Below are 25016 nucleotides of genomic sequence, written 5' to 3'. Positions count from 1 at the left end.
TGACTCCCAGCACCTACACAGCAGCTCACCACCTGAAAGAGCTCTAATCCCAGGTCATTGGATGCTCTCTTCTGACCTCACAGGCACCAGGCATACATGCGTTCCACATTCATACACTCAGGGAAAACATTGATACACATAAAATAATAAAATAAATCCCCGGAATATCCTAATTTATCAGGCTTTTGGTTTCATGTAACAGACACTGGAGGACAACTCATCGAGAATACTTGTGTGGATGTATCTTTATCTGGGCCAAACTATTCTTACACGCTGTACAAAGTCACCTAGAACCTACTGTTTTGGTTGGAAAGGCAGCCTTGGTGGCTTACAGAGAGCTCAGCAGCCTGGTTTTATGGCTACTCCTTTGAAGCCCACGTTCTCCAGTTCATGGAGAAGCATTGCCTGGGAATCCCAAGACCCATCAAACAACTGCTGAGCTTCTGGACACTGGTTATTCTCTCACAGGTAGGAGCTGCAACCTCAGGAGGGGAGATGACTTGAGAGAATGAGATACAATACAACCAAGCTTTGGAGAGAGAACAAAGTGTGCCATTGCCACTAGTGCATAGATTAGAGACAGTTCAGGAATACTGTGCAGCGCACAGATTACAGACAGTTCACGAATACTGTGCAGTGCACAGATTACAGACAGTTCACGAATACTGTGCAGTGCACAGATTACAGACAGTTCACGAATACTGTGCAGTGCACAGATTACAGACAGTTCACGAATACTGTGCAGTGCACAGATTACAGACAGTTCACGAATACTGTGCAGTGCACAGATTACAGACAGTTCACGAATACTGTGCAGCGCACAGATTACAGACAGTTCAGGAATACTGTGCAGCGCACAGATTACAGACAGTTCACGAATACTGTGCAGCGCACAGATTACAGACAGTTCAGGAATACTGTGCAGCGCACAGATTACAGACAGTTCAGGAATACTGTGCAGCGCACAGATTACAGACAGTTCAGGAATACTGTGCAGTGCACAGATTACAGACAGTTCAGGAATACTGTGCAGTGCACAGATTACAGACAGTTCAGGAATATTGTGCAGTGCTTCAACCTTCCAAGTGCTAGGATTACAGGTGTCAATCACCATGCCCGGTTCTGCCTTTGTTCTGTTTTGTTTGTTGTTGTCCTTTGTTTGTTTTATTTCCGGTGTGTGGGCACATGCATGCACATTCACAGGGAGGGTGTGCAAGAGATTGCAGGTGACCTTGGAGGTCAGAGCTGTGGGATCCCAGGTGGTCGTGGGAAGCAAATTCGGGTCCTCTGTAAGAGCAGTAAACTCCCTTAACCTCTGAGTCATTTCTCCAGACCCTGCCTTTGCTTTGAGACCCTTGCACTGGAACAAGGTCACTGAAGCTCTGTGCAAAAGAGGCAAAACACTACTGTTCTTATCCAAATGTTTCTATGGTCCAGAAGGGAGGGCGTAAACACTCTGGGACTGGATGCTGGTAAGGGGGAAATGCCACTTAAGGAAAAGTGGGTCCATCCTTCCTCCTACAAGGTATTTAAACGCCAACCCTGGAGGGAAATGAACACATGCAATCTCTATAGCCCTGGAAGCTAAAACAGGACCTCGAGGCATGTAATTAATATATATCACTGCTGCTAGGGTAAGCTCATTTTGACTCAAAGACTTGTAAGCAATTTCAGAGATAATGACTCTTGCATTTCTCGAGTGTAACCTTCAGCAGTAAATAAAAGTAAATTAAAACATCAGGCTAGGGTAACTATTATAAGTCCACAAGCTGACGAAGAGTAAGAGAATTTCAGGACAGTAACATTACATCCCACAATAAGAACAGTGACCCTTACAGTGTACCAGGGACCAAGTACATCCTATATATAAATTCATTTGGTGCTCAAACAATCCTATGAGAGAGATTCTATTAAGGTCACCATCCCATGCGACCTTAGAATTAAGAAAGGGACCCCGAAAGGTAGTGATGAGTCTAGTGATACTCAGAGGATGAATAAACGTCAGGATTCACACCGGAGCAGCCTGGCGCTCGAGTGTGCTAAGCTGTCCCTGCGGTCGCTCCTGCTGGGCCCCCACTGAAACACGTGGGGAGGAGCTGGTTCCGGAAGGTGGATGAAAGCATTATCGTAGCATATGGAAAAATAGCATGAGCGCAGCGTGCAAGCGGACAGTGAGCTAACAACTCCACCAGCCTGATTTGTTTTCAAGTTGAACAAACGAAGCTTGTGAAACTGTTTGCTTTAAATGGAGGTATTGCCAAACATATATGAACATATCTTACACTTTTGTTGCATGTATTTGTTACACGTGTACACGTGCCCCGTGTGCCGCGGCGGCACACATGTGTTGGTCAGAGCACAACTTTTGGGAGTTGAGTCTCTCCTACTATGTAAAGAACCTCAGACTGCCACTTCTTAGGACAACATGCCACCAGTATTGTCGGACAACCTAGCCAGTGTTTCTCCAAAGGTAGAGTCTTAGAATGAGGTTTCCATCCGAGAAAGCCCAAGAGCTAAATAAAAGATCTAAATAAAACGTCAAGGTCCCTGGAGAGGATGATGGAGGCCCTAAATTTCCATGGTACTATGTTTCCATGGAATCTCCCCCCTATCCCTCTTCCCCAAAGCAGCTCCTCTGCACAGGGACCACTTCCCCCAAGACCTCACCCAGAAGCTGGCCACTGAACGTGTGGAACTGACCGAACCACATGAGGTTAGTGTGGTAAAATTGGAGCAGCGAGGAGGGGCAAGAGAACGCAATGCTGATGAACCGTACCTAGCTCCTTCTGAATGATGTCAGGGATTCCTGAAATAGTCTTTCTCCTTTTGACTTTCTTCGGTCGTCTTACCAGAGTGTCTGTGTAAATTAGAGACCGCCGAAGGCTGGCCTGAAGATCGAAATTCTCCCCTAACGTAGAATAGTAGAACAAGCAGAGCAATGTTAATTGTCGAGCAAGCTGACACCATGCGCGTCCTTCCAGAAGCTTGTAAAATGATAAGAAGGTATTAATAATGAGGTTAGCCAGTCACATGATGATGGAGGCTGGAGGACAAACAAAGGCAGGAAGCACATTATCATCAGAAGGCTGTTTCCAGGGTCTGCGGTGTGTCCTCCAAAGGAGGGCCCCTCCGTCTCACTTCCAAACGAGCTCCAAATTTGCTAACGACACACTGCCATGATGATCGTTTGTCACTGGAGAATGAATGACCTGGCAAGTGAGCGCTTCGTAAAGAGATCACAAGGATCACTCTACATCAGCGTGTATGTACCAGGGGCAACAAATACGTTGTACCCATCTGGTCATCCCATAGAGACCAGTATCATGCTTGTGTGTTAAAGCAAGTGGAAGCCGGAGCTTATCAAATGTAGGCCAAGGAGGCTAACAATTGAATGGAGCGTGAATTCATTATAACATGAGAGGTGAATGCCATGGAAACCAGACTGCCTTATAATGATAAAGCCCTTCCACCATAGTGAGACCCAGCAACACTGCTGTTTTCAAAGCTCAACTCTCCCTTTATTGTTCACAATTTCTTAGGGTGCTAGGGGCTTGAACCCAGGGTCTGACACAGGCTGGGCAAGTGCTGCACCCCCAATTCTTATCTGTATCTTTGAAAGTTAATCCCATTTCAGAGTGTGGCACCCCAGGACCGCATCCACGGAGCAGTTTGCCCGAGTCCAAGCAGATTAGCACACTGTGAGAAACCAGAAAGTAACAAGGTCTCTGCCAGCATCAGTTACAGACTGATTTGGATGATTTGCCATTTTGGTTAAAGGAAGTTTTGGGGGGATTGGGCTTTTTACACAGTTATTCTCTTAAAAATGAGACTTCTAAAAATACACACATTCACAGAAATCCCATACTTCTAGCATCATCCTGTGCATGAGAGAAGTGTGAACTGGTCACTCCTGTTTAATAATATCATCGTGTCTTAAAGTGGACACACGGCAGACAATGAAACTTCTACTTCATAGGAATGAAGTGTGAGCCTGGCCTCATTAAAACGAGGTAGTTTTTAAACACGCACCATCCACTGAGGAACAGACTAATAAATACGTGTAAGCTTGCAAGTCTTTGCAACTTTGCTCTGAACAGAGAAAAGCAGGAGCAATTCAGAGCAGGGCCTGAAACGTCAGTAGGTACCATTCGGGGATAAACAGACCACACAGACACAACAGCTTCACCAGCGCTACAAAGGGGAAGTCGTTCAGTGCTTTATTAGTTTCCTGAAGCCAAAGAAAAGATATTCCCTCTAGGGAGGCATCCAACATGGGCAAAATAGTCTCAGAAAGTTGTGCCTAGTCCCCAGTTTTCTGGCCTTGTGGGTGGGGTAGAAATAAAAAAAACAACCGTCACCCAATCACTAAGAAAACTGAGAAGCACTGAGGATGAAAATCTATCTACAACATTCTCATTGCTTCACACTCTGACCTAGAAAGGGCTCTGCCACAGGCTGGGGTCAAACACTTTCTTAAGAAGAGGCTGTGCCTTGTGGACCCTGGCTTCCTCAACAGTACCGTGTCGTTAGGAGATAATTATCTGTTGAATCGAATTGTTCCCCATCACTGATACACCGCTTCAGCCCAGCATCAGAGCTAAGCAGTTTACAAATGCTTTCAGAGTGTGTGGACCTGTACACACTAATCGTTTAGGTGAAAGACTTGATCTGTGTGGCGGACGATGGCGCACACGGTCACATGTTCTTTTTATTTAAAATATTTCCCCCTCTTAACCTTTAGAACATACCAAGTCTCTGAAAGACTGTAACTAAAGGGATTAAATTCCCTTGCAGGCCAGTGGTTTACTGTGTTGAGCCACCGGCTCACTGCTCTGTATCTCTAACCCTGCTAGGCATCATATACGTATCGGCATTTGTTCTTCCAAAGCCGTACTGAAAAACCAAGTGAGCGCATCAATATCACCAAAATTCACAAGCATGTGGCCATTTCCTACAAGCAGTGGCATTTTTATCTAAAGAAATCTGGAATCTTAGAAATAAATAAGTGTAGGAGGCTGAAGAACCCGTGCCAGCCCAACCACCCAGAGTGAAAGCTAAGCTTTAAACTTACTGCTTCTTTGGACCAGACGAGAGAAAGCATCTTTCAGAAACACGTGTGTCTATGTGAACACAGACGCAGACAATAGATCAATATGTATACAGCTGTTAGGTTAATGCCGGCGCTCTACGAAAATGCCAGCCACTCGATTAAAAACAGATTGCGTTTTACAGGTCTCAAGCTGTCCAGTTCATTGTCAGCATTCATTCACCTAGGGTGGGTGGCATTTGAAAGCCTCCTTTGATATCTATCTATGTACTTCCTGTCTATTTAGCAGCCAGACAGGTAAGAATGCTCAGAGAAACACCTGGGCGAGCCATCTGCGTGGACACATTTCACTGCAAACACTGCTTCCGGCCTAAACCCCTCCTTACTCTAGCTTCCTGCCCCTCACTTCAAGGCAGAACCTTTCACTCTCACTCCTTAGAGGGCTGTCATGCTTCATGACATAATATGCATAGCTTATAATATTATTTTGATGCTTTCAATCACATAGTCACATTTCTTCTGCTTTTCATCCATCAAATGACCCGTGTTCTTGTGAAAAATATAAGCATACGGATGCCAAATGACGTAAGGAGTAAGCACCACACTGTTCTCCAGCATAACTACTTAGAACAGTAATATTTGAACGACGTGAGCTAGGGGGAAGGGAGGCATGCTCACAGACATCAGCAATGCTATTTATGAAGAAAATGGGTTAAAATGTCATGCTGTTTCTTGAAGGCTTAAGTTTGTAAAAATGTAAAATATGTACATGGAATTGGAAGTAATTCATGTATTTATTAAATTTCCATGAAAATTCTACACTTACTTTCTAAATATACTCTATTTTTTTTAAAAAAAAATACATCTTATCTAAATGTTATTATGCCTTGCAAGTTTACTGGTACCATGGTAACAAGCCTTCCAACAGCAATAGCCTCAAAAGATAGAAGGATGCTATAGGCTTTCATCCTAACAGTCAACAAAAACTTCTTCCTCTCGGTCAGCCAGTTTTAAGGACATAGAGAGAAGGCTTTGTGTAGATTTTGTGTATATGATACTAATCACTTATTCCTATGTAATACACCAACATAGTTGATGCCACTATGAGTTCATGTGTGTGGACACACACACACACACACTGAGGACTAAATTCAGGGCCTGGCCCAGCTACTATGACCTCTTTACTGCTGTAGGAAGTCTTACAGCCAGTGGTTACCCGCCCACTAGGGCGTGACCTCTTATTCTATATAAACCCATGTAGAGCATATGTCTGCTCTCTTTCCGGTTGCTGAATTCAATTTCTGTTCTCCATTCCAGCAGAGGATTCTGATTTGTGAGTTTACCCCTAAATAAATAACCATCTGTTTCTCAATTCTGAGCTAGTGTGGGATTTCTTTTCAGCGTCCTTCCACACTTTACCATTTTGCATTTTGTGCCCCTCCACTCACACTGCTCACCAGTTCTCTTGGAAGACACTGGAGGGATAAAGACGGCAAATCGGGGCTCTTTGTGAACAGTTCTTCTAAAGTTACGCTCGGCTTGGAGCACTGTGTTCTATTGTTGCCTTAATCATCTAAAGAGTCGATGATTCAACTCAACAATTAGTAGCCAAAGTATGGCCAATGTGCCAATTCTTAAAATCATTCCCTTGGTAGAAATGAATCTTTATTTGAGGACTGAGACTCAGCTTTTAGAAACTGAGGCATACTTATCATTCTACTGAGATTTTTTTAAAAGATATGCTTTGGTTACTAATTTAATTGATGCCTTTATCTCAAACATTCCTTCTTTTCCATTTCAACAAACAAAAGGTAGGAAAAAAATCAGTATAAACAGAGTGGAATATTTCCTTTTCATTTCTAGAAATATTTCTTATGATAGTATACAGTTTTTGCCACTAAGGACCACAAAGACTGGATATTCCTACAGAACCAAAATCTTAGTTAAGAACAGTGCAGTTCAAAAGCCATCTCTCCACGAATGGCTGAACCATTGAGTTATCCCTTATTTAACAACAGGTGTTTGTTTTTTTTTTAACATACACACATATACAGTTCTAGTGTTTTCTTCATCACATAAAGAGTAGGAGGCCACCCCACAGCTTTTCACTTGGGTGCATAAAGAAAATGCTGACAGCGTAGAGCAAACAAAGCCAAAGGCACTCTCCCAAGGACACCCTGACTCTGTCCACCCTGCAGACATACCAGTTATGTTAATAGGAACCACATCAGCCTGGACTGTCTGGGCTTGCTGCCGCGTCTTCTCTTCTGGTGTTGGCAGCGGCAGGGACTTGGTCCAGTTTGTCTGGGTGTGAAGGTCGGAGAAGTCAGCTGAGGTTGGCGTCCGAGGTCGTCTGATGCTGATAAATCTTTCTTCTTCAGATGAAGAGAGAGAACACTGCGGTGGGAGAGAGAAACAATGTATGCAATTAGCAGGAACAGCTACAAGGAGTTACTTAAAAAATGAGACTAACTTAAAGCAAGTCCCAAAACGGTTCCCCTTCTAAGAGCAGAGCAATAATCTGTTGCGTGTGACCTTCCACACATGATTCGCTGTGTCCTTCGTCTGGAGAATGCCAGCATAGCAGAGGTTTTGCTGACCTACAGACCCTTTACAGCCTTCCAGTTTTGCTTAACGCTGCCATGGTTAAAAGCCTATAGATTTTGTCTAACATCAGAAGCCCGGAAAAATGTCATCGCTAAGGCCACCACTTTCTATCTGTATTAAAATTCAGTTTTGCTCAAAGCAATTTCTAGCTTCAATCCTATTTCCTTTAGGCTCTGACCTCCAGGAATGCTTCACACACAAAACGATGGAGCCATTGTTCAACTATTTGGTGCTTATGAAGCTATCTATATGGGCTTTAAAAAATCAGTGTGAAATTGTTAAGTTCTAAGAGGCTGACTAACGCTGCGCTCTGGGCCTTATCGGAACTCCAGGACAACATTTTAGCTGTGTTCTCTCTGATACAGATTAGCATTCTCCCTGAAGAGGCCTTCTTCAGTGCCCTTCTGTGCAATACCTGAAGATGCGTAAGCAAAAAAGCTGTGTTGGCAAGTATTTTAAACAAGACTTCACCAGAGCTCCCGGGCAGCCAGTTCTGTAACGAGGATGGCCCATGAACTCAAATGCACCATGCTTAAAAACAAAACAAAACAAAACAACAACAACAAAGTCGCTGGCTTGTTTGAGGAAATAGCCATTTAAGATATACAATAATGTGAAAGGACTAATCAAGTTTATAGAATTTAAACTGATGAAACACCACTATACAAATTAGGTGTTGAAGAAGATAGGGTCTTGAACCCAAAGTAGATACCTATGTAAGCAGCTCCCAGGTCAACTTAACCTCTCTTGGCTAAGGCCCCAGAGCAAAGGTAAGTAATCTCTCTCTCTCTCTCTCTCTCTCTCTCTCTCTCTCTCTCTCACACACACACACACACACACACACACACACATTTGTAAATATTTATCTAGCATTAAGTGGCGTGTCTGGATGCTCTGTAGGATGTAAGGAACACATGGAAGAAATAGAAATACAGAAAGACACCAGTCCGTCACCATTTTGTGATATTTTGGCTATATTCTGACAATAAAGCTTGCTTTGAATCAGAAGGCGGAGCAAGCCACTAGCTGACCAAAATTAAACATAGAGGTTTTAGAGGACTGAGGACAGATGGAGAGACAGAAGCAGGAAGGCGAGGCTTAGAAAGGCAGCCTTTTGGATGGAGGAACAGAAGAGACAGGAGATCTCTGATTGCTTCTCCATCCCTTCTCTGATCATTATGTTCTTATCTCAATATCTTACTCCCAAGTTTTTATTAATAAAGAATAATTAGATCATCATGTCACCTCAGACACAAGGCCACTGCCATCACTTGACGTGAGATGTTCCTATGCATGCAGTGAATATGTTTTATTACCATTGGTTAATAAAGAAACTGCTTTGGCCTATAGCAGACCGGAATATAACTAGGCGGGAAATCCAAGCAGAGAGACAGAGAGAAAGAAGGCAGAGTCAGGGAAACAACAGCAGTCACTGGGGAAGCAAGATGTGAAGTAACAAGTCATGAGCCTCATGGTAAAACATAGAATAATAGAAATGGGTTAATTTAAGTTGTAAGAGCTAGTTAATATAAGCCTGAGCTAACAGGCCAAACAGTTTGTAATTAATATGAAGCCTCAGAGGGGTTATTTGCAACGTGGCGGGCGGAAGAGAAACCTCCAGTTACAACCACCGTTTAGCACTATGAAGAAAGACCGCCTGAAAACTACGCATCCCTTCTACTGCTTGAGGGATACAAATCTGAAAAACGGTCTAGGGACAAGGCTGAATGGTACAAAGTCCCAGCCTCTCTGAAACGCTGAACTTTCCTTTGCTGGGAAGGGCTGCACTGCCCATCTTCTGCGCCCGGAGAAACTCTTAGGTCTTAATAAATGTGCATGTGTCGTGCCTGCTAAAAACAATGGCATGGGAGACACAGAAAGCCAGCGCTACACAGAGAACCCCAGTCTTGAAAAATGTGTGTGTGTGTGTAATTAAATATCTCAATATCTATGTTTACCATTGCTAACTTGCAAAACACAAAAAGACCATCTAGTTTCTTTTTAATCTAAAAAATGTGGATTAATATTTGTAACTAGACAAATAGACTCTCTGTATAAGTTGAGCGTGTGTCACTGACAACGGACTATAGCACTAACCTGAATACTAGTCTGATGATCAGATCACACACAGATCTTACAAAATTCCCAGCAAGATGACTTAGTGGGTACTGGTACTTCCCACTGTCAAGTTCAATCCCAGGAACTCCCATAAGAGGGGAGAACTGAGTCTTGCAAGTTGCCCCCGACCTCCACATGCCACATGGCATGTGCTTGTTCACACTCATACAAAAATAAAATAAATAGACCATCAAGTTGATCAAATGGATTTCTGAGGCATCAGAAGCCAAGCCCACTGGTGTAAACCCATCGGTTCCAGGCTTTTTGCAGTTTCGACACTCTCGTTAACTTGGACTTTTAACACTTTTCTCTATCTGCAAGGTGCAGACACACATAAATGCATATTAAAATTGATTTCATTTGAGAACATCATGGCAGTTTATAAAACAGTCACGTGTCTAAGGTGGAATCTCAATTGAGTGAGTTAGAAGTCTACTCCAGCAGAACAGGCAGCATAAATTTGGAAGGCAGAAAACAACTCCTGGCAAAAACGCTATGGAGGCCTGGGCTGGAGGACGACATAAGAGTTCCTTTCCCAGGTGATATCACCAAGGACCAGCGACAAGCACCACTCTTGTCTCCTCAGCACCCGGAGGAGGCTCTGCAGGCCCACTAACCTACTTTTCTGGATGATGTCAGAGTGGACCACTTTCACAGAGAGGCAGAACTTCCCTGCAGTTTTGGTTGCCATGGAAGAATCATCCCCAGGGCTGGCTACAGTGTGACAACTCACTCACAAAGCAAATCTATTTTACCAAGCTCCCAAAGCCCTCTCTTGTCTGGTGAACAGATTTCCTAGGCAAGTGGAACACGAAATCAATATACAAATGAGGCCGTTCTTTGGTATCACTATCCAACCAAGAAAAGGCCAGGGTGGATGACTTTCAGAAAGATTCGACTCCCAGACCCAATCTGTTTATAAACATTGCAGGGACCAGGAAACCCCCGCTGAGTCTCAGTGACAGTCTTTCCTATGGGTTCTATTAAGAAAGATGTGGTCTGGATGGTACCCACCCCATGTGTAAGAGACCGCTTCCCAGCTTCATCCTACCTAACGATGTTGGGACTGTTGGGAGGCGGGGCCAAGTGAGAGGATTTTGGTTCATGGTGAAAATGCCCTCAGCCGGGCGGTGGTGGCACACGTCTTTAATCCCTGCACTTGGGAGGCAGAGGCAGGTGGATCTCTGTGAGTTTGAGACCAGCCTGGTCTACAAGAGCTAGTTCCAGGACAGGCTCCAAAACCACAGAGAAACCCTGTCTCGAAAAACCAAAAAAAAAATAAAAAATAAAAAAAAAATAAAAAAAAAAAAAAAGGAAAATGCCCTCAAAGGGAAGACTGGAACTCTGGCTCCTCCTTCTGCTGATGTATTGTCCTTTGGCTACACATAGATGGTTTTGCTTGATTCTTCATTTCTGTCATGAAATGCTGACTCTCCATAGGCCCCACAAACAAGAAGACCAACCATTCGTGAGCGGAAACCTTCAGGCTAGAAGACACTAATAACCTTTTTCTTCTTACAAAAGGTTACTTAGTACTTGTTATAGAGACTGGAGGATGACAAACATCTCCTAAGTCCCTGGTTCCAACACCAGCCCAGTAACTGTCTCCTCTTCCTGTTTCTGCTCATCACCCACCCCACCCCTCCCTTTCCAGCAGTATAGTCTCTTTTCACACTGTAGGTCACGCCGAGGTACTCCTCTCTCCAAAGCCTCCGGAATCCTTAGCTAGGAATGCCAGACCAACCAAAGATGAAGAGAGAGAGAGAGCCCAAAACTGGCATAACGGAAGTGAAGAAATTGGGGGAGGGGGCAGGTTGGCCATGCCACCCTTTTAATAAGTAACACGGTACAATTAAAAGAATTTGAGTCTGAGAAGCCCTGGACCCATGCTCTCCCTGACGTGAGTACGTGAAAGCGTTCCCTGTTTCTGAGTCTCAGATTCCAAACCGTTAAAATGACAGTCACAAGCATCAGAACACCCATTTTACAGGATTCTCAAGGAAAACAGGAGAAAATGAGGGGACCAATTCTGGAGAAGTTTTAAGCTGTGCTGTTATGATTACAACGTTAGAAGCCGCAGGACTGCTGGGAGGAGCTGTGCCTACGGATGGGGATGACCTGTGAAGTCAGGATAATCAGATCTTTTTGTGTGTGTGTGTGGCTGCCAAAAGCACTCAAATCCATTGCTTCAGGCAGAAAACTCCATGTGGGCAGAATAAGAGACAAGATGATTGGGAGGGTGGCCAAATTTTCATAAAGCAGACATTGTCTATTGTGCCATGTTCTTTGATGTCTGGCTTGGACAGTTTAATAAAAGTAATCATCATTACGTGAACACACAGTATGTCGTTCCGGGCACTACACACAGGGCTTTCCGGACATCCGTCTGCTCACCCTTATAACACTCTTTTGGAGCGGGATAGAGCACAGTGAGATACCATCTACATCAAAACTCCAATGCCTCTGAGAGCAGAGCCGAGCCATTAATAATTACACAGGCGCGCAGCTGCAAACCAGGGCTGTCCCCCGCGAGCCACGTGGCTTCATCTCTTTACAGTTAAAGAAACCAAAGCACACATAAGGAAGCAAAGGAACCGGCTTGAACAGGTGGGGAAGCTGTCTCAAACCTGTGCTCTCTGCATCAGGTTCAAATGAGCCTCTGGTTACAGCAATGAGCAAGGCCCCTGCCGCTGTCTTTAAAGTCTTCCTTTGCTTCAAGTATTTCCTCTAACAAAACCTAAAACACCCCCAGGGTGCCGGTTCAAAAAAATAACAGGAACTAGAAAAGACAATTTCAGTTTCTGTTACTACCACCAAGGCCAACCATTGATTGTCAAAATTCCAATCCAACTCATCACTCTGGGGATGAATTTTATGCAAGAGATTGAGTAACTGGCACCTGGTGCCCTTTCACTAAGACAATGGAGCCTCTGTGCACATTCCCAGAATCAACGAACACATCATGCAATGCAGCCCCCCACAATGGCACCTGGAGAGCTCGCCTATCTATCTGCGGGAAGCATTTTGGCACCTGCAATGGATCGCCCTGCAAACCTCACATGGACTGAACGCTGAAGGGAAGAGTCAACACAAGAACAAAGAGCGGGGACTTCTGTGATTCCACAGCTGAGACACAAGGGCATTTTCTGGAATGTCTGAATACCCTCTTTTGAGGGCACTTTTCGCTCACGTGTGTTTGCCCGCTGTTTAGATACGGGCAGCACAGACACTTGGAAATCATTTAAACTTTCTTCTTGCCACGGCGCATTACTGCTTTTAATATCAAAGATGTGTGGCTCTCATTAGCAAACTACCTTTCTTCATCCCTTAAACAGACTGTCGAGCCTTACACACGGCAAGAGTTCTTGCACGGGGAATAATCGAGCCTTACATGGGGAATAATTAGGACAATTATTCTAGGACAATTAGCCCCAGTAAATAAGCAGAATACACACCCCTCAGGGGCTCTTTTCTAAGGGTCTGGCCATCACCCTCTGCTCTATCAACAACTTACACATTAGGTCAGAACCCCTACCCCAAGCACTTCAGGAAATGCAATCCTTGCTGGATGCAAATCAGATGCTTTGCATTAGCTCCTGTGCAGCCTAAGCATCTGTTAGCTCCTGCACATCCTATGTTCTTCAGCCTTCTCTCACCAGGCTGCCCCCCAACCTTCTTAGGAAACACAACAGGGTTTTCCCAGGAGAATTTGCCATCAAGAGTGGCTTCTTCTGCACTTTCTAAAGTTGTTAACACCCTTTGAGCATGAAGTGTTTTGTTTTGTTTTTTTTAAACATTGTAAGAAGTGAACTGCAGCCTTGGCATTAACATCAGTACAGAGATAGGACATAGAGCTCCATCTTTGTTCACAGGACTCAATCTGATGTGAAGCATCAGCTGGATGACCTACGACACCCAGTGAAGACCTATTCCATTTCTAACTATATTCTGGTTTTGGTGTCAAGTACTGCTGGCCCCTACATGCAGGGCCCACACTGCAAGATTCCCGACTGCTTACAAATCTTCACAGGCAGATTCCCTTCCTGTTGCTCTTCTGTTTTCCAGTCACCCCAGCTACCAAGGCCTGGGCCCAGCTTCCCCATGGTCCTCTTCCAATAGCCCCAAGACAGAACAGAGCAAATCTACTTCTCTATAGAGTTAACTTAGCAAATCAACTTTGGAAGAAATGACAGAGTTTGTGCACTGAGCTCTCTGCTCTGAGAACATCTCCTCACCTCATATTTATGCGCTTTCATACTATTCTAACGCTTACTTGTACAGACAGCATACACTCCCGACTAAAGTTACCTTTGGCTCCTCTTACCCTGACTATAAATATGGAAGCTACTGATTTCTGCATATTAACTTGATAGCTTCCTAAATCATCACACTGCATTATTTATACTAGTTTAGAATTTTCATTTTTTTCTAAATTTAACAAGTAAACATACTTAAAATGTGCCAAGAGTAGTAATATAACCTCAAACGTTCCAAATTGTATGCTTGTTTCTGATATGGGATATGACGTTTGTTTGTTTGTTTAGCAGTGCTGAAGACTGCACTCAGGATCTCACAGAGTGCCTAGAAGCATTCAACCACGCAGAGACAATGCCTGCTAGAGTACCGCTTTTCTAACTGTGCTAGATGGTTCGTCCCCTTCAGGGTTAGGAGTGATCAAGGCAGTGAGCATCCTTCTCTTAAGTCGCATTCTGATGGGACCTGCATACACACCACAGCATGCATGGCGAGGCCAGAGGAAAACATCTAGGATTGGGCTCTCTCCCTCCTTTTATCTTGGGTTTGGGGTATAGAATTCAGGTCATCAGGTTGGCACGGGAGGCATTTTACCCTCTTCAGCCATCTCCCTGACCCTCACTCCATTTTGGGGTTTTATTGGGAATGGTTGTTAAATTGCATTAAATATCTTGTCCGTATCTACTATTTTGAATTACATGATTTTTATCCCAAGATTTATTAATATATTCAGTATTAATAGTCAATTGCCATACTTTATCTAAGTCCATACATCATCATTAACATAAACCACAGTTAACTGTGGAGTACTTGTCTTTTAATGAGCTCCTGGTTGTGTTTCCTAGTGATTTATGATTGATAAAGTTGACCTTCATCAACCACACTGGCCAATCAATCTGCTTCCTACAGTCTCTGGCAAGACTTGGCTTTGTGTTAAACTAATCTGTTAAGAAGAACTGAACTTGGAGCTGGAGAGATGGCTCAGCCATTAAGAGTCCTTACTGCTCTTGCAGAGGACATGAGTTTAGTTGCCAAAAGCCACATGACAGCTCACAGCTGGTGGAAACTCCAGCTCTAGAGAATTCAGCGCCCCCTTCTGGCTTCCATAGACACTGCACTCACATAAACACACACACACACACCCCACACACACACGATGCACATACATACATGCAGGCAAAACACTCCCACAGATGGAATAAAAATAAATAAATCTTTAAAAAAAAAAAAGAACTGAGCTTTCTCTTTGATCGGGAACAATTTCAAGCCATGGAGCCCACCCTGCCCACTTTCCATAAGACAGGCCTGTAAAAACATTCCCTCTTTTCTGGGGTCAGATGTGATATAATTATAAAATCAAATGTGAATGATTTCCAACTAACCATGCAACAAGTCAAACTCCTTGACTCTCTCCCCATTGTTTCTGTTCCTACTGCGAGCCAACTCAGTACACAGAGAACTGACCAGCTCAAACCTGAGCGGTCCTCACCAGCTCACCTGTCACCTGCCTTATTCCTGCTCTCATGGACCACATGCTGACCTACGCTGTGCAGGCAGCCCACATTTGAGGGATTTTATTTATTAGCTTATTTGTTTTGATTTTTTAAGATAGGGTTTCTCTGTAGCTTTGGAGGCTGTCCTGGAACTAGGCTGGCCTCAAACTCACACAGAGCTGCCTGCCTCTGCCACCCGAGTGCTGGGACTAAAGGCGTGCACTACCACAACTCGGTTTTCAAAAACTTGAGATGTTTTTAAAGGCAATTTAAGAATTAGTAATCCCACTGAGCTGTCTGGCAGTGGTAGACACAATAGTCAGATGTGCCTGATGTTTCTCGCTGAGAATCCTGGTGGGATGGTGCGGGTTCACCGAGATGGAAAAAGCTAGCATGACTGAGTTTCTTTTGGTGTGTTTTTAAGAGGGTTCAGAGAACCACATACTTGGACTTGGATAAATCTATGGTAAGGGAAGATGGACAGTCAACAGATAAATGTTTATGTTCAGGCAAGAAATTGATATTTAAAGCTGGGCAAGAGAGCCCACATCTGTAATAGCAATATTCAGAGACTGAAGCAGTAGGGTCAAGCTACATTATAAGTGCCAGGTCAACCTTGTTACCGTGTGAGATTCTGCCTTTAAAAAATAAGCTGAATTTTAGAAAACTTCCACACATGAGATTTAGAACTAAGGGGATTCACTGAGATCGCCCAAGGCATGAATCTGTTACAGAGGAATAGAAGCACATATTTGAGCCTACTGTATCAGTTTGGAAAGACAGAAGAAAAGGAGAAGTCATGACTAGGAAGTCACACAAATGAGGAACAGGGGGACCAGGAAGGAATGTGGTGTTCTGGAAGCTTAGTAAATACTCCAAGAAGACTCACAAATGATATCAAATGCTGCTGACAGGAGAAGACGCATTCTGAGAGGCACTGGTGTGGAACCCCGGAAGTGCCTACTGGGCACGAGGGTAGTTTCAGTGGTGAGCTAAGGGTGGAGGTTTGGAGGGCTTCAAGGGAAACTCTGAAGACACGCAGTTGAGACAGCAAGTCTAGACAGTTCTTTGGAGAAATAAAGAGGAACGGAAAACCTGATGGAATTGGAGGGAGATGAAAGATTAAAGGAAGTTTCCTTCAAGATGAAAGAAAGTTCGGGGTGTTCATCTAATGATGGTTATGATGCAAGAAAGAAAGATGCCATCAGGCCAATGAGGGTGGGGCAAATTGCACATCTAACGTTCTCTAGAGGTTGGCCTTATTCATTCCATTAGGAAGACACCGAATGCCTATTGCATGCCCAAAACTGGGCACTTGGGATACAATGGGAGAGAAAAGGACCAGCAACCGTTTATCCATTGCGGTGGCAGGACAGGTGAGTGTATATAGGAACAGGTGCAAGCGGGGCAGTCATGTGGTTTGGGGGAAAGCTACTTTCTGATTGCCTTGGTTTTCCAGAGGCTGCACCAGCCATGGGAGTCCAGGGTTTGGAGACCTGAGAAGGCATGACGTACAACTTGAGAGAGCAGCAGCAGAAGCGGAGGAGTTAGCATGCTAGAGTTGGCTTAGGGTCATCTGCTAGCAGTGCGACTAAGGTGCCCTGGTGCTTCTTTCTAGTCCTGTTGAGATAATTAGGCTGGAAAGCAGGAAGAAGCTTGGATCAAACTAGAAATGAGGCTTCACTGGTCATGTGACAGAAGAAGAAACACCAGCACAGCTGAAAACACACAAAGAAGGGGCTATGATGATGGGCCACATGGTAGAAACCAGGGTCAGAGGAGCGCAGGCACGGAAAGGGTTGGGCCAATGGGCTAGACTCCTATAATAACAAAAAACAATGATAAATTCCTAATGAGAATCTCGAAGGATCAAGATGAAGAAAAAGTACAGATTCATCCTCAATTGCTTTAACTTCAGCAATTTCCACAGGACACACTTCGAGCCTCTACCACTGCCACCTCTGTCCCTGTCCCATGCATATTTTATTCCCTGGATTACGGCAGTCGCCTACTGTCTGGTCTCTTCGCATCAGTCAACTCGCTACAAGCTCATCTTCATAAACTACATTAATTAGCAACCCAGAGCACATTACTTCCCTGCTCCACTCACCCAGTGACTTCTCATCTCGTCCAGAATCAATCAGTCTGAGGTCCCTGGCTGCCTCTCCCACAGTCCTCATCACTTCTCTCCCCCTTGCCCGATACTCTCCTGCCCTTCTCTCCAGCTGTTCCCACAGGAACCACGCTACAGCCTCCAGACTTACTGTCTTTCCTCCTTAGAGGGGTCTTCCCGGGATATTGGGGGGTGAGTGTTCTTACACTTCACCCCAAGTTCTGCTTTAATGACAAATTCACTGCATGCTTGGTGGATGTCTTCATCTAATACGGCAGTCTTGATGTTCTAGAAGGATCCTAGCTAGACATTGCTTTCTTTATCCTCATTATCTTATCACCACTGATACTTACTATATTATGCCAACTGTTCACTGCTGTTATTCCTTCAATGGCAGGAAGGAGCCTTGGATTGTGGAACAATGCTTGGCGTATTGAGCTGCCTCATAAAATATTTGCTATAAGTGAATGAACTGTCTATTTAAAAAAAAATCAATTTTATTCCACTTTCAACCTTCTTAGTAGGGACACGAAAGCCTTGCATGTCTGGAGAAAGAGCTACAGAAACAGTGCAGCAGAGATGAACCCTGAAATTGCGCACCTAATGATAAGGGAACTGTGACTCACCGCTTCTTCAACACTTCCTGGATCTAATTCTACAGTTATCTCTTCCCGGATGCAACAGCTCAGGTCAGAAGACTTTCTCTTCCAAATGTTACTAAAATGCCAAACACCTAGGTGCTCTAAAAGCACCAGACTGGATATACAATACTGAGGTGCAAATGAGTGATTGAAAAAAAAATGTTATGTTCAAAAGTGTGTGTGTGTGTATGTATAAGCCAGAGAAGAACTTGTGGGTGCTGTTCTTTATTTGGGTTCTGGGGGTTGAGCTCAGGTCATCAAGCATGGTGGCAGGCACCTTCACTAACTGAACCATCCCATAGGCTCCAAGTAAGTATTTTTGTGCTGTACAGAATCTAGAAATTACCAGAGTTAATATAACATGGAAAGACTTAGCCCAAAGGCAAGGGTTTAAGGAGAGAAGGAAAAAAGAAGGGAAGCAAAGAAGGGAAGAAGCAGGATAATAAGAAAGCTAAAGAATGGACTAACAGAGGGAAGAAAGAGAACCAAACAGTAGATGGGAAGGGACACCAGGTGAGGAGATGGAGGTTGAACAAACGGGAATACGGTATAATGACAGCTGTGTATGATGATAACAAGATGAAACCCATTACTCTGTACCCTAACCTAAAAGAAAATAATTTTTAAAACATGGGAAGAAGGAAAAGGAGGTTGAATATGTTGGTGGCATGGTTAGTTTGAGTTGTTAACTAAATCTAGACAATCTAGAAGGACCCAGGAATGGAGTTTCGATGAGGGGTTGTCTAGACGAGGCTGGCCTGTGAGCTTGTCTACGAGGGATTTTCCTAATGGAAAGACCTACCCACTCTGGGCGGCGCCATTCCCTGGACAGGGGATTGTAAGAGAGTGAAGAAGGCAAGCTAAGCACTAGCACGAAGGTATTCCAGCTGCTTCAAGTTCTTGTCATCCGACCTCCCTACAATGGTGGGCAGAACCTTTCTCCCTTGAGTTTCTTTCGCTGGGTACTGCTGTCACAGAAACTAGAAAGGGAACTAAGATGGCATGGCTTATGGTGATTGAATTAATATGTATCTAGCTAACACTAACACATTTTATAATTCAAAACTTGATATTTATTTTATTCTGAAACACATCTATTATGATCTCTCTTGTGGGGGAGACGTTGGTCATGACTGGCAAGTGTTTTACCTCTAAGCTATTTCCTCAGATCTGAAGCGAACTGCTTAACAAACTAAGATAAAATTCAGACCGAACAACCAAGGCAAAACAACCAAAACTTGGTAACACTTGATGTATACAGAAAGACAAGAACAGTTCCTTTTAAACAGCAGTAACAGCGTATTCCCAGGATTTCAAGCCAATGAACAAGCATTAACCTGGATTTTTTTAATTACAAAAGTAACTAAACTTTATGGGAGCAAAGAAGCAAGATTTTACGATGGCCCTGTGCTTTCCTGAGAGTTCAAATATAGGAAGGCTGTGGTATAGACACTGTCCACGTCTGTGACCCAGAGGGAGCGTCCAAAGTTCTTAGTGAACAGCTCTTCTACCACACACATCAGGGAGCCTATGATCCATTTGCTAAGAAAGAACGTGAGAAAGTTCAGCAGGTAAGGAGCTTACAGTGCAAGCATGATGACCAAAGGTGGAACTTACGGTAGAAGAAGAGGACTCCCCAAAGTTTGTCTCTGACCTTCACATGTGTGCATCTACACGCACACCATCACACACCACCATACACATGCACACACACCAGCACACACCACCATACACATGCACACACACCATCACACACCACCATACACATGCACACACACCATCACACACCACCATACACATGCACACACACCATCACACATACACACCACCATACACATGCACACACACCAGCACACACCACCATACACATGCGCACACACACTATCACACACCACCATACACATGCACACACACTATCACACACCACCATACACATGCACATACACCATCACATATACACACCACCATACACATGCACACACACTATCACACACCAGCACATGTAACAACAAATAAATATTAAATTTTTTAAAAAGGAAAGAAAAGAAAGAACATGTAGGTTTCAAGAGCTCTGTCTGTGGTCGCACTTTCTGGTTCCTGCTCCAGGGGAGACAGTGCAAGCAAATCCCCCTGTGTTGTCAGGGTGAGTAAGCAGCCAGTAAGAATTTAGAAATCAGGTCTCTGTTCTATTAGAATCTTGAAGAGTTGCCAAGATAAACCAAGTTGCTGCCAGGGACCCCTTACGCTTGGATACTCACAGCTTATACAACTGTGTCACTCCCAGACACCATTTCTGGCTCATTCCTAGGTGCTATTTCTGGGCCCACCATTGGCTTTTCCTGCTGTGGGGATCAGTGGAAGGCTGAGGTCTCCCTGGATATACACAAATCTCACTGTACACTTCACCTCTGTTTTTCATTTTTCCCTACTTGTGCCAATAAAGAAGAATAAAAGTTTTTGATATTCAAGAACAGATCAACTTTGAAATGCCTGTTTGTCCCATTATATAATAGTAAGCAACCATTTTTGTATGCCTTAGCAAAAAGACTAGCCTAACATGTCAACATACCCTTTAGGAAATACACACACACACACATACACACACACACACACACACACACACATATCACTATCCAGGTGGGAAAGAAGACAATGAGATCGGACACCCTCTTCTGGCCTCTGAGGCAACAGCATGCTGTGCACTGACATACACTCCCACTTCACGCAAGCCCATAAATTAAAACAATCAAAATAAATCTTCAAAAAGTGCTTTCTAAGCCAAACCCAATCCCCTTACTTTAATTAATTTCACTGTCTTTCCACATCACATACTACAATGAAAATGAGACACTGAAAATAAAAAATCTTCACCACACACACACACACACACATATATATACACATATCTCATATGTATTTAGAACCGAGGGAGCATACTCTCTGATGATGCTTGTGTGTGCGACAAGAGGCAGCACGAGGAAAAGGAACCCAAAGGTACACAGAGTCACCAAGTGAACTGTCCACTGTAACAAAACTAAGTAGAGGCATTCCTTCCCACCCGGCCTATCCCCAGCACACCACTTTTGAAACAGGGTTTTTCTATGTTTGCTATGGGTTTGAATATATGGTTTATGCCTCTATGGCACAAGTTTGCACGCTTAGTCCTATGAAGACGGTTCCAGGGGCAGGAATGTCAAACAGTCAGACTGTTGAGAAGTTGACAGGTCATTCAGGGTTTGCTCTGGAGGAGAACTAAGGTAGTTTTTGTTGGGCCCACGCAGCCACTCTCTTGTATCCTGTTATGAGATGTGACCTGTTCTCTGATACCTTAATTCCTGTCACTACATCCAGCGCGATATGACAGTCAAGAGGACTCTCACCAGATCTGTGTGCCATGTCCGGAATCCCTCAAACTGTGATCTCTACAGACCTATACAGACCTCCCCCGCTCAGGTATGGCTGCCTAGTGCAGAGCTCTCGGAGAGGTGGCTGAGCTCCGGGTCATAAGAAAAACAAAACATTTTTGCAAGACAACTTCTGCTAGCCAATAGATATTCAAAATGTACAAATGCACAGAGTGAACATTGCTTTTGTGCATCTCTTGGATCACGGCCTTGCCCCTCTTTTGTGTAAAAAGTAGGACAATTTTACGCTTGAGGAAAAATTGCAAACAGAGTATTGAGAGCTCCTGGGGGGCTCTTTACCCATTTCCCCACCTGCACGAGATCATACATGAGTCAGGGTGCTTTCGTCAAAACCAAGAGATTAACTTACGACAACACTCAACTAGAAGGAAGAGTTTGTTCTGGGTCGTTTAGCTTTCCTCTGCTGCACGGTGCAATGCAGAGGTCCGTGCTGCAGGGGCCCGTGCTGCAAGGGCCTGCGTTGCAGCGGCCTATGCTGCAGGTGCCCATGCAGATGCTAGCCTCACCTTCCGCTCTGTTTCCACGTCCTCATCTTGATAATCATCGCACAGGCTGGAGCTGGCTGCAAAGGTGGGTCCCTGAGAATAGTACTGAGAACTTCGGCATCCATCCCGCCTCAGCTTGTCACATTCTGCAGAAAGAACGGGCAGCAAGGGCAAGAAGCCATTAGAAACCAGAATTTCTGGAAGTCCACGTTACTTAACTTTTCCAGTAATATTTTCCTAAGCAAAATAGAATTTCAAACTAATGCTATAAACGATTAAGGGTTATTAAGGCACTAAATGGCGCATCAATGCACTTTAAGTGGGTCTTCAGAACACATCACAACCCTACGCAGTAGACACCTGTCAGCAACACTGTTCCAGGAAATTGAAGGTTAGCATAATTAAAGCACATGGTCAGTATGCTAGGCAAGGAAGGAGTGAATCAGAATGTCACCCCAGGGCCTCCGCTACTGTACTGTATTTGCCACAGAACTAGTGATTATATTATAACAGCTTTTCCAAACCCAAAACACAAGTGACGGTCAAGCCATGCTTGTTTCTAGGACTTAGCATCTAACGACTGTGATGCTCTCGCTTTCCAGAGAGACGGGGTGGGGCAGGGAGAGGAGGGAGGAGAGCGCAGGGTCCTGGAAATGAGTCTCACAGCCCTGAAGATGCTAAGCAGGTGCTGTACCACTCGGCCTGCAATTTAATTTTGGTATCAAATTTGCTGTGTGGGATTTCATTGGAAGTGATGTGCTAGCCCCAGATATCTACCAGCCCACAGAGGAATGTCTGGCAGCAGCATGGAGATTAACAGGTCCGTGTGTCTTGAAGGGCAAGAGGCTGGGGTCACAAGGGACACCAAGGCAAGAACTCTCATCTGGGATAGCGTGTGGGGACGGCACCGATGGCTTCTCAAGGCACCAGGAGCTTTCCCAGTTATTAGCCAGACCCATTAAGGAGGCATTTGCCAGGAAAGAGGAGTGGAGTGTAGTTCCCTCCAACTTCAAAGGCAGCAAAAAAAAAAAAAAAAAGTGTTTTTCTAAAGGTTTTCTCTTTACAGAGATTTTAAAAACCATACACCTAAAAGCCCAGAACCAAACTAAGGCCTCACCACAGTTCCTGTGTTAACACAGAACCTACACCGACCCTCGCTAGAGAAGGACACTCACTTCAGGAAGAGGTAAAATCATGAGGTTTTTGTTGTTGTTTACGAACAGAAAATAAAAGTCCTCTTTCTTCTTTCTTGCAAGGGGAATGGATGAAGGAAGTTTCTAATTCCAAACTATATATCAGACTTGAAAAGAAAAAAGAAAAAAAAAAGTCCCTGACAACAGTCACTAAGCTCTCTGAAAATGTCAAGGTAACTGGAAGATGAACACCATGAGATAGCTAAGGAACAACTTCAGCCACTTATGGGCTGGCAAGTGTTTATAACACTTTCTAAAGCACAGTCTTCAAGTGCCTGAAGCTTCCAGAAGCCACACTGGTTTTAAAATTAGATTTATTTATATATTTATTTATCATGAGTGTAGAGATGAAAATTCACTCATGCAATCTAGCCCTTTAGGCGGAGAAATATTTTCACAGCTCCCCAACAGTTATCAATTACTCTGAGATAAATACAAACGGTTTAGAGCCTTAGTCTACTGAGGTGATGCTATAGGAAACACGAAGGGTATCTTTCAAATGGCATTCTCTGGAGATTTCTGGGATGCTTGAATATTTGATTTGGTTTTCTTTAAATGCCTACCTTAAGGGAGGGCTAAAAACGGTAACACTCAATTCAACAGTTTTACATCCTATACCTTAGCACAACCTGGTGGGTTCGGCATGTAATGCGTTGCTATATTCACTTTGCCGTGGCCCTAGAAATGGACCATCCTGACCATCTCTGTACCACTGAGTCTTCTAAGGGCGGGCAAATTTTGTAAGACAAGCCACCACAAATTATGACCATCTACAGCTACAGGCCTCTGCAACAAAGGTTTTTCAAATACCCGACAAGGAAAGGAAAATAAAGACAGACACCAAAGCCTTTCAACGAAACTCTTGGTCGCCATCATTGTTTCTGGCCACACTAGGCAAGGAGGTGAAGAGCATGAACTGGTACAGTGACACACACCAGTAATCCTAGCATTCAGGAGGTGGAAGCCAGAAGAACAAAAGTTCAAGGCCAGCCTGGGCTAACCAAGACAGACCGTGCCTCAAAATAAACAAAACCAACCAAACAAATGAAAATACTTTAAATTTTGTTTCTGTATCGATAACATGTGAGACTGTATTTGAAATATAAGATTTCTTTCCCTTGGAAGTAGGGACTCGTGGGCTAGCCCAATTCTAATAGTGACATTAGTTCTTATCTTGGGAGAAATGCCCAAGAATACTAAACTCAGCTAAAATGATTGACACGTGAATGATTGACACGTGTTAAATCTTAAAAGCCCAAGTACTTCAGAACAACCTCCCAAACACTAAGAATCATGGGAGGTCAGCAACCATGAGTTCTGTATACCTAGTTGTGGTGCCTCCGTCACCCAGTGCGGAAGACAGAGCATGCTTTTCCTACCACGACGTTCATCTCAGAGAAATGTGGACACTGAGGTCCAACAAACACTAGTGGAGGTTTAGGAATCAGCAGATGATCTTTTTTTCCCTCTTTCTTATCCAATTTCTAAAATAAAGTAAACTCAAAACTCTAGTGTTACTTATTCTAACCCTAAGGGAAATTTAGGAGAATTTCCGTTATCAACTTGCAGTAGATCTTGGCTTCTGAAACCACGGCCCTGTTCATTACGACTGAATGTAGTGTGTGCTAATAAATGAGATG

General features: G+C 44.0%; 1 protein-coding gene across 4 annotated transcripts in view; it reads right to left on the bottom strand.

Moving 5' to 3' along the window:
- Nhsl1 (NHS like 1) overlaps positions 1–25016 on the bottom strand; it is a 221335-nt gene that overhangs the window by 17786 nt on the left and 178533 nt on the right. For 3 of the 4 annotated variants that reach the window (XM_057762279.1, XM_057762280.1, XM_057762282.1), the window contains exons 3-5: positions 22205–22329; positions 7252–7444; positions 2777–2908 (exon numbers count right to left, since the gene is read on the bottom strand). In XM_057762279.1, coding sequence (XP_057618262.1) covers positions 2777–2908; positions 7252–7444; positions 22205–22329 — 450 coding nt within the window. The remainder of the gene's footprint in view (positions 1–2776; positions 2909–7251; positions 7445–22204; positions 22330–25016) is intronic. The other variant, XM_057762281.1, reaches the window with a different exon arrangement.

This window comes from Chionomys nivalis, chromosome 2 (assembly GCF_950005125.1).
Source record: "Chionomys nivalis chromosome 2, mChiNiv1.1, whole genome shotgun sequence".
Taxonomy (NCBI): Eukaryota; Metazoa; Chordata; class Mammalia; order Rodentia; family Cricetidae; genus Chionomys; species Chionomys nivalis.
The sequence above is the reverse complement of the archived record's forward strand: the minus strand, read 5'-3'. Positions and strand labels throughout refer to the sequence as shown.